Below are 11,045 nucleotides of genomic sequence, written 5' to 3'. Positions count from 1 at the left end.
CGGAAACTATATGCTGCTAAACACGCATTAGGAGGCACGCTGTTCTATGCCTACCCAGGCCCTCCTGGCAGCACACACCCCTATCTCTCCTAATTTTGTTGTTAAATGGGAGGTGAATTTGAATACTCAATTTACTGAGTAACAGAGGGAGATGATGCTTCATTTTTGCCAGGAGACCAACTACAAATTGGCCACTCGCTGGTATAGAAGACCATCTAAGCTTGCTAGGATTTTCCCCCATGTAGATGACTGTTGCTGGAGGTGTGGTGCGGCACAGGGTTCGCGCATACACATATTATGGAAATGACCAAAAATTCAAGCTTTCTGGATATTAGAGACAAACCGGCCTTGGCCCTCCATGTTTCTGATTTGTCACAGAAGGTGTACAAATATTCACAACTAAGACATCTCTGGAATGCAGCAAAGGCATGTATTCTGGCTTGCTGGAAGAGTGATACCCCACCGACACTAGAACACTGGCTGAAATGGGTAGCTGACATTTACAACATGGAGGATATGATTTCTACTGATGCCAGTAGATGTGACAAATTTACCCACACATGGTATCACTGGATCCAATTCTACACATCTGTAGAATGTACTAGTCTACTACAAAAATCTCCAGCTGAACTGAAATCTTCATCCCTGAATTAATACTATTCAATACTATGTTTTTTGTTGTAATGGACTTAAGTATGTATTTATGGAATCTGCTCTTTTTCCTTGTTACTCCCTCCCCCCTTCTCCCCCTCTCTTTTCATCCCTCCCGTTTTCTAGGCCCCGGTTTTCGAGTAGTTGGTTCTTGAAAAATTGGAAAATGAACTAATGTTACTATTTACACGCTAAGGGAAGTATCCTAGCAGAGCCTACACAAAGGATCAGTACAGTCAGAAACATAGACACAACCCTACTGCCCTCAGTGGCACTTAATCTTCATAGCACTCAAAGACTTTAAAAGGTTGTCTATGAAAACGTTTGTGTCATTGAAGGGATGGGGGTGGCTAAGAAGTGCAAGCAGACTACCAGTTAATCTCAGAACTGCCTAAAACTATAGAAGGATCAGGTACGACCCACAGAACTGCCAGGTCAGAAACTTACAACATTTCTATGGTTAATTAATATTTCATAATACTACAGTTTCTTTTTCCACGTTGGACATGAAATTCAAATTTGCATACATTCCATGACCCAACTATAGAATGAAAAGCCAAACTAAAACTTTTTGGTTTTAAATGGCACTCCAACACACCTTGCAGATGGACATGGAGTCACAGTGCAGTGTGCTGCCAAAATTTAGTGATAGGCCTTTACAAAAATCACACTAATTTAGTGTGAATGGTCATTGAATCTACAAAATAAAGGAAATAAAATGCACAGATAAGGCCACCTGTTATATGTGGTTTATACAAAATATAGCACACAATCTTCATATGGAAAAGGTTTAATTTCCATTTTTAGTTTTTTTATGGAAAATGCCAACAATTTTTTAAGCAAAAATTTGGCAAAATGATTGCGCTCACAAAATATACTTAAATCTACCATTGTTATGGTTGTTATCAAAACAGAAAGTTACCGCTGTTTGAACAAACATATAAAAATAGAAAGTTACTAAAAATTAGAACATTAATACAGCATGTTATAAACATTTTAGTCATAAATAAGTCTTAACATGTAATTTACATCATGTAAAATAATTCTTATTACATGAAACACAGTAAAGATAAGCATCTCTTTTATATACCTAAACACGTAGCAGCCAAATACCTGTTCTAACAAAATGGCATTGCTTTTAAAATAAACTATATTATAGGACAATGCAGATTATAGTGCAGTCATTTGGAAAAAGGCTTTGCCTCACAAGAATGATAACATTTAGGGACCGTTTACAAAAATGTACTGTATCAGTGAATGTGTGTTCCCATGCATGCATTCTCACACATTTGGCCTGATTTATTAAAGCTCTCCAAGACTGGAGAAGATACACTTTAATCAGTAAGCTGGGTGATCCAGCAAACCTGGAATGAATTGCTTCAATGTCACTTGCTATTTGCAAGCAAATGTTTTGAATCCTGGACTAGATCTATTCCAGGTTTGCTGGATCACACAGCTTCACTGAGGAAAGTGTATCCTCACCAGCCTTGGTGAGCTTTAATAAATCAGGTCCATTGAGTTAGGGCAGCCTATACATGAGAATTATGCCCCACCGTGCCCTAAAAATCAGACCTGCATTATTTTCAGGTGCACTACAGCGCCCTGTGGTGCTGTGCAATTCACTCTAAAAGGTGCTTTTGGTACCATAATGGCACTGCACTGCAACATGCACATTGCTGTATAGCCGCAGAAACTAGAAAGTAGTTGCTTGAATTCCTGCAGCACATATATGTACACTGGCTCTGAAACCAAACTCAACACACATATTACAAATGCAAATTCAGTAGTGCATCTTTAGCATGTGAATGATAACAGTTTCTTTTTTAATCTTAACTGTGTTTCAGACATTGAGATAAGGTCACTTGGCCATTGAACCAATAGAACATATTTACATATAAACATCTACAAGCAGTGTCAATACAAAGAGCAGGTCCACTTGTGTTTAGGTAAGCTTCTTCATGAAATACAGCTTCAGGTAGGCGATTGTGAGGAATAGAAGAGTCATTATAGCCAGTGCCAGATGATTCTGCCATAAGCCCCAGGCATCGTATGCAATGCCCTGATTGTGGAGATAAGCATCACCAGTGGTGCTATAACAAAAAAAAAAAATCAGTTACAAAACAGGACTGATTTACGGCACTCAAAAACAAATAAAAGGGCACTGACATATTAAGAGAGAAAAAAGGTAAATACTTAATCGTAAATAAGTGTGGATTTAAACCCTGCCTATATGTGTGTGTACTACAAATTGAATGCATATGCTTTCTTGGAAGCTGGAATTCAGTTCACTCCCTGCTCCAATGACATTGTCCCCAGGACTGGAAGACAGTAAAACATTTTTCTGTTGCCTGGGGGTCCTGAAATGTTTCAAATGTATCCACAGTAAAAAAAAAGTTTTGGCTAGGGTATACTTTAAGAAATCAAATTGTCAAATATTAGGTGCACTTTTAACATTCCCTAACTATTAATAACAATAGAAAACATTATCATGTGAACCAGCTTGAACACTGTGTAACAAATATACTTACATGAGCAGGGGGCTGCTTGCATTGCAAGGAATTGTGGTGCTGTTTCTGCAAAACACCTGGCCAGGGAATTCATTAGCTTGCAAAGCCTGATATAAGAAGAGAAATCAAAAGATCAGATCATCCATCCAGTTTACATGTAATAACCCATTCACTCTGGATTATCTAAGGATTCTATGAAAAGCAGCAATATAGAGGAATACTGCTAGGTTTTACTACAATTTAACATTAAATATATTTAAATGCTTTAGGGTATTGGGGCTAGATGGTTCATAAGATGGCAACTTTTGGCCTGGTGGTCAGTGAGAAGAATGTCTCTTACATTGCTGGCCAGTAAGAAGAGTATCGCCCTTTACAGCCTAAAAGCTCATTAGTATCTGTTAAACTAACCTGACAGTCACAATCTGCTTATTGCTCAAGGAACCCCTAGCAATCTCTGGAGGAACCATATGAACCCTGATTAAGAAGCACTGATCTAGACTGACATATTCAATATTTTAGGATCCCAGGCATATATATTGTAATTTATTATAATTCCTCACACAACCAACTAATGTATGCAAGTGTTCAAGGATTTTCAACAAGCACTGATTTCACGCACAGATCATCATTTGGGTAAGCTAGCCCAGTGAATGTCCAGGGGTTTTGCTACTTCCTTATGCTTTGTGCAGTAAACCAGAGGAATATGCCAGTCTGTCAGAGCTTTACAAAGAGAACACACTTTTAGGCAGTTAGTGTCCAATTGGGATATGCTGATACAATATAAATAATGTGGCTTTCTGTGAACTTCTACCGAAATTCTTCAGAATGCTGATAGAAGGAAGGAGAAGGGAAAAGTTGCCTAGAGCCCCAGAATCCCTATTCTGTGCTCTACAACATCTCTGCTCTACAACAGTATGTAGATGTGCTATATTATTCTGCAACTAGACTGGAACTTTTTGTTCAAAAAAAACAAAGACCAATTTTTATATTAGATCAATAAAGAGAAATGCACAAACAGATGTAGACTTTACTCACAGTCAGGCCATAGCGAGGAATACTGAAGTATTTCAGCCAGCCTATCCAATCCATTATAGAAGTCACATTCACCAGCAAGCCTGAGAAGATCTGGAAGAAAAGAAAACCAGCAAATGTTTATAACATCAGGATACCTTATTGTTAAGAAGAAGAAAATAATAGGAAAACTGGCTTTTTAAGCTTAAAAACTATTTCTATTGTTAATATTTAGTATTTGCCTTCCAGCTTAAACTAACGGAAGGATCACCACAGAAGTAACATATTTTGATGCTACCCTTGGTATACAGTTTGATGTCAGACTGGCTGTGCAGAATACAACCTCTAAGTAAAACAGTAAACACACTAAAATGTGTGTTTAGTTGTTTGCATGAAGATTATTAGATATAAATTAATAAATGTGTTTAACTGAAATCAGCTGCGTGTTAGAAGGTGATATTAGATTATTTTTCACAGATATAAATGTTGACAGTAAAAATTATAATCTACAGAATAGGGTCTACAGAGTATGGACTCCCTGTACGCATAAATGAGCTTTATTTTGTTATCATAACATCTCACCATTGCTGACAACAATCCTCGGACCAAAGAGATTTATACATCAATAACACAGCAAGCTGAAATCACTTCATCTAATCTCCTTTCCATCAAACTGTGATGGGCAGGCTTACAAGAACCTATCATCCAGCTGTTAATTCAGCTTTTAGGAGAGAGTTATTCAAATTACAGGAGATAATATAAATAAAGGAAATTACACAAGAAGGATAGCGATAAGCAGGTAATACTCACAATCATGAAGACGAAGCATATGGTCATCAGTAGGTTAGCTACAGCTACAACATCTTGCCCTGCAGCAATTGCCAGAGCCATGGCGGTAGCTGTGTAAGACAGCATCATCAAGGTGAACATCATAGTGAAGAAACTTCCTGCTGTGTGTTTAAATCCTGGCAAATAAAAAATGAAAGTTAATGGATGTGAAAATTTTAGACTTGCATGAAAAATTACATAAAAACAAAGTATTCAAAAATACATCATTAGGAAAAGCAGCAAGAAGTGTTTATTGCACATCAGAGGTTAAACTGTTAAGTCAAATATTTATTTTTACTTTGGAAGGCATTAACAAAATGACCTAACAATAAACGTACCAATCATAAAATAGATTATGCAGGTAAAAATAATGCTTGGCAATGTCCTCATTGGAAGTAGATCTGCCATCAACTTGGAAAAAAAGTATGCTGATAATCTGTAGTAACCACTGATGTATTCATGTCTGTAAACAAAACAAAAAAAAATAGATAATCCAAATCAGTATGGTCAAGTGTATAAGACTAAACAGTCTTCCAGACTTTTTTGCTTGCAAACATGCAATACAGCATTTGGAGAAAAACTGGTCATTACATTAGGTTTCTGTCCAGGGACTTATTACATAAATCCACAATTTGATAGACAATATGGAACAATTGATTACTGGGCATGTCCTGTGCACAGAATATAAAACATTTACATAGTGAAAATAGGACATTTGTGTGTTTTAAAAAATGTTAATGTTTACTGAACTTGCATAGTAGTATATACAAGATAAAAATTTACAGGTGTCCTTCCATAAGTCTTCCAGTGTTCTAATAACTCCAAAGAAATGTAGATTATGCATGTGATAGAATGTAGAACTGATGTATCTGTGCCTATTTTGAAGTAGGCTTCTTGGGCATGAGAATGAATATAGAATTAATCAAAATTGCTTGGGATAGGGCAGTCTTAATAGTAGGTGTATGTCATTATTATATGTGCGGGGAAAAAAAAAAGCATTACATTCATGTAAAGTGCTATATGAAAACCAGTGATAATGTAGGAATGTCTGAACAGTGATCATGATACTCCCACTGAAATGTAAAAATGACTGCATGAGAAGGTGGGGTCTGACTAATGAAATCTGCAATATGTACGCTACAAGTGCCATATCATGTGATACGATCATGTGTTATAGCTTGATTCACCAGAGGTAAAAGATTATCAATGCATGGAATTCACACGTGAAGTCTAATTATATTAGGTCCCAGCAGGCATTTTTTCCTTTCATTTTTCCCCATTATTTTTTTTTCTTTGTACTTTTCCTTCTCTTTTCTTTTAATCTTGAACAACCATGCAATGCTCAGCTGCCTATCATTAACCCTACAAACATTTAGCACTTGTTAGCGTGTTCCTTCAATATAAGTTACATTATTCAGAAATAAACTTAATATTGTATTACGTCCAATATTGTAAGCAAAGAATAATAAAAAGTCCATAATTCCCTGACTTCTCAGGTATTGCTTATCAAAGATTGCAGAGCCTAGTTCAGGACGGCCATTTAACCCTTTCACTGCCAGGCCCAGGTTACATAATATCATTATTCTAACATTGTAATCATTCAATCAGTCATTCTAACATTGAAAAATGGCAGCAGTAGAAAAAGTCACTCACATGAATATCTTCTTCTCCACAATGAAGAGTTCAATTGCTGACACACTGCTGAAACACTGATTTGTAGTAATAAAGAACAAGGCTCCAACTCTGCAAGTAAAATCACAAGATCATGGTCATAAAGCAAAGAAATTAGGACTTCCCAATTCAATTTTTTTGTTTTTTACAATGTAACACAAAATAATCTAGAAACATATACAACAGATCAAAACTGACAATAAAGGAAGAGGGCCTGCAACATAAACCTTGTTTACAGTAAGGTCATTGAATTGAGAAGGTTCTACTCTACCAACCTGTTTTGTATTCCATTTTCATCATCTTTTGCACCAAAGAAAATAGCACCAACAATTAGGGAAAGAACAATACTGACCATCACCTATTAAAAAAGAAACATGAATTTAACACAAATGTACTTTGTTTTTTGGATCAAAAAGTCATTGTCTGAATATATATATATATATATATATATATATATACACATATACATACACACACACACGTTATAATATACTGTAAACATTTTATTAAGTACACATGAAAACAAGGTGCCTATTTTTTTTTACCTATACAATGTAAAGGAAGAATCTTATACTAAGGTAACTTTGTAGATTTAGAAAGTCAGTTTACAGAGCTTTAGCAGAATAAATTTATTGGCTACATAGAATTCCAATCAATCAAAAAATGATCCACCATTTTCTGTATGTTAAAAAACTAACCATCAAACAACATTTGCCATAGAAATTAGTAGTGTTAAAATTTAAACTTGGCAATAGTAGACATGAGTAACATGAACCGGCATGTTCTGTATCCAGTAGAAATAAAGCTGAACTATAGGATCTACCCACATACTGAAAGAGTAAATGCTTGTTTAGGTCTAGGGGGAACATTGCAAGTACAAAAGCTATATTTAATAGCTGCATTTTTGGCATCTATTGCTAAGGAGATGAGACGCAAAAACTGAGAAAAATCCAGTATTTGGAAACAATACTAAGCAAAGCTCACAATAAAAAAAGCTTAAGCACTTATTGAACATTTGCTCACAGCAAAGTATGGCCTATTGGTGATCAAGTGGCAATGATACACAGGAACCAAGAAGAAGATTAAGAGATTACATAAAATGCTTTGACCTTTTATGCCAACTGGATTGTACAAAAGATTGGTAAAAAATTTTAAAATGATTGGTATAAGGCTGATTGTTTAAGTACAAGCTGTAAGGATGCATTAGCTCCTAATTCCCTAATCACTGGGATAAGTAGGACTGTATTACTAAGAACCTGCAGAAAAGATCAAAGGGCACAGATTAGTGAGCCATTAAGCTAACTGTAGTGGAAAACAAGGATCATATCAGAACCAATTTAAGTCGGATAAGATGAAATGGTTTTAATGAACTGTGTACCACGCGTACAAAGCGTTGAAAATCCTGTGCTAATGAGGTGTCGGGTACATTAAAGAGAGAGGTGCATACAATACAAAATTAGGCAGGACAATTAACTCCAATGCTTGGAGACCTAATTCTTGTCACAAGGTCCAATGTGTTTAGAGCTCTTTTTTGGATAAGAGACAGACATCCATTCAGCATCAAAATTCCAAAATTCCATTTAACTCAGCAAATGCTGTGAAACTAATGCTTACATCGTACACATAGTGCAAAAAAGATGAGATTTTTCTGTACTATACGATTATGTGTTACATTTAAGGGCTATCAGGATGACAGGAACTTTTCCATAAAATCTAAAACTGCATTCATTTAGGTTACATGTGAATGTGTATTAAGAAACACTAAACTGCTTAAGGACCACAAGATTAAAACTTTAAACACAGCCAAATCTTTTTATATGATCATAGACCATTATGGATCAGTAGAATGAAGGTACAACTGAAAAGCAAGACAACAGTTTTAGACAGAGGCTGGACTCAACTGAGTATGGCACTGCATGGTGTATACAACTGCTAGCCTAGGCCCAGGATTGAGAACAAGTATCAGGGACAGTTTTCTGTGCATTCGCTTTTTAAATTGACGTACCTAAATCAAATGTGATGGGCTAGGTGGGGTTAAACGTACGCAGAGACTCCATAAACAACAATTTAAAAATGGTGGGTATATGAACATGTTATGGACTGGCCTTCTTTTGCGATATTAACATTTGACATATTATTGACAGTCATGAAATCACATTTTGGAACTTCTAGAGACTTCCAGGACAGTAAAATACGACAATATAAAATAAGGGCCCTCAACAAACCTGAAAGCTATCAAAAAAAAAAAAAATCCTACCCATGCCATCAAAAAGGCTTTTCATGATGTGGTAATGGACAATCCAATGTTCTCCTTTATAAACTATCCTACAGAGTTCCAATGTTCTGAAGTAAATAAGCTTTTATATGGTAATGGAAAGTGTTAAAAAAAAAAGTATCCGAAATGAAGTGGTTTATGTTTTAGGGCCAAAATATGTAAACCATTGTCATTTCTTTAGGAATGATGGACTAACCTAAGCAGTAAAAAAACATTAGACCCAACTGCTTGTACCAAAACCTTATGTAACCACACTTGTTCAATGTACAACACAAGGATATAAAGGAGGGACATAATGGCTTACCTGAGCTATGGATGCTTGTGGATTTCCAAGGAGATTTTTGAAAGATCTTTTTGAAACCCATTTTAACTGGTGAAAGAATGAAGTGTTGTAAGTGATCTGTCTGGTGAAGAAATTTGTCTTTACTTTTTCACCGATGGACAGTTTCTCCAACTCTGCTTTGGTCTCCTTGTAAAAGCTGGTATTGCAGAACTCTTCAGACAATTTTTCAACAACTGTTTGAGAGCCACCATCATTGATTTCTTCAGTACCTTAAAAATGGAAAAAAAAAAGAAATTTAATTAAAATAGCATCCTTGCTAAAGTCAGGACAGGGAAACATATTTTTTAGTTTGGCAGATAAATGCCACATGCACGAATAAAGGACCCTCACTTATATTGAACCAATAAAAAATACATGGCCTTCTGACAACCACTTTTTTAAAAAAAAACAGTATATTCACCATAAAATGTTTCTTTAAAATCATGTCTCTTAAACAAGATATAATGACTTGCTTCCTTTTAATAAATATGCAGCCTAACAGGAGCAGTGTTGCAGAGACTCATAGCTGGCAAAGTGATGTAAAACACTGAAGAAAAAATTGTTTTACTAGGCAGTCATGGTGCCAGGAGGGAATATACAAACAGCCAGCCACTAGGGGCGAAGGGAGAGGCAAAGTGGCAAATATATTTTTATTTACATGGGATGGGTTGGATGGAGCTAAACATTTGCCTAAGCATTTAAGCACTGATTGTTTGATCCAATAAAGCAAGCTGGGCAAACCATCAATGTTAGAAATATTGGTGACTACATTATGGATACACTGAAGGTGAAAAAAGTAAAGGATGTAAACTCCCCAGAAGCCGATAACCACATAAGCAAACATGAAATCAAGGCTTATATAACAATTCGAACAGTAAAACATTCTTGTGGATTTTTTCCAGTAATTTGTTTCCTTTATTGCCACATCAGCAAGTAAGAAACAAATGACATTTTCTAAAGCAAATCATTTGTTCTCTAAATGGAAAAAAAAAATGGAAAATTCTGCAAATGACAAACACAACAGACTAGGTCTAATGTCACTTGGTAAACATTTATCTTTTTACCTTGCTTTACTACAATTCAAAAAAAAAAAACAAAAGCATTATGACTATTGAACCCACAACATCAGAATTTTAAAAAAAAAATTATATAAAGCATTTATAAAGCAGCAAATCTCACATTCACATAAACATTCCCTGATGGGGAACTGCCAAAGTATATGAACCTGGAAAATTCTCCACTAGCAAATTCACTGCTTTATTAATAGCCCCCTTGGAACTTTTCCTTTGTATGTAATTGCATATATTTGTGACTTGCAAGGTGTAAGAAGTGGATGGTACACACATCCTATCCCTAAACCAAATTTTCCTTTTCCGAAAAAGTGGCTTTATTTAGTAACCACAATTACGTAACTATTACGGCTGAACCACAAATATAAAATTGACAAATTAGCACAGCTATGTATTCATTACATCAAAAAATTAATTACTCAAATGCAAGTAGTGTAACTATAAAATACTATACAATCCTATAGTAGCTTACTATAAAATCAGCCTCAGAGAGGTAGAAGCAACAAAAAGATACCAATAAGTTTTGCCGAGGAATACAGGGAAATGACAGAGAATCGGCCAAATGCTTTTCCTCACATTTTCTAGTTACCAGTTACTGGAAAGTAGAACTATGAGTATTACTTCAGCATAACCATTGGGTCTACTGCCCTGCAAAGCATCTCTATTTTGTATGTCAGAGAATGTAAATCTCAAGACTGGATAAGAAAAAA

The 11,045-nt window shown here is 35.6% G+C and overlaps 1 protein-coding gene across 3 annotated transcripts in view; it reads right to left on the bottom strand.

Moving 5' to 3' along the window:
• Positions 1-1,425: 1,425 nt before the first annotated feature.
• ABCG2 (ATP binding cassette subfamily G member 2 (JR blood group)) overlaps positions 1,426-11,045 on the bottom strand; it is a 43,438-nt gene continuing 33,818 nt past the window's right edge. For all 3 annotated transcript variants that reach the window (XM_072405521.1, XM_072405522.1, XM_072405523.1), the window contains 8 exons: positions 9,248-9,495; positions 6,944-7,026; positions 6,651-6,740; positions 5,336-5,460; positions 4,980-5,134; positions 4,194-4,283; positions 3,180-3,265; positions 1,426-2,741 (listed from right to left, as the gene is read on the bottom strand). In XM_072405521.1, the coding sequence (XP_072261622.1) occupies positions 2,594-2,741; positions 3,180-3,265; positions 4,194-4,283; positions 4,980-5,134; positions 5,336-5,460; positions 6,651-6,740; positions 6,944-7,026; positions 9,248-9,495 (1,025 nt within the window). In that variant the 3' untranslated portion in view covers positions 1,426-2,593. The remainder of the gene's footprint in view (positions 2,742-3,179; positions 3,266-4,193; positions 4,284-4,979; positions 5,135-5,335; positions 5,461-6,650; positions 6,741-6,943; positions 7,027-9,247; positions 9,496-11,045) is intronic.

This window comes from Pyxicephalus adspersus, chromosome 3 (assembly GCF_032062135.1).
Source record: "Pyxicephalus adspersus chromosome 3, UCB_Pads_2.0, whole genome shotgun sequence".
Taxonomy (NCBI): Eukaryota; Metazoa; Chordata; class Amphibia; order Anura; family Pyxicephalidae; genus Pyxicephalus; species Pyxicephalus adspersus.
This window is presented reverse-complemented; position numbering and strand designations above follow the sequence as displayed.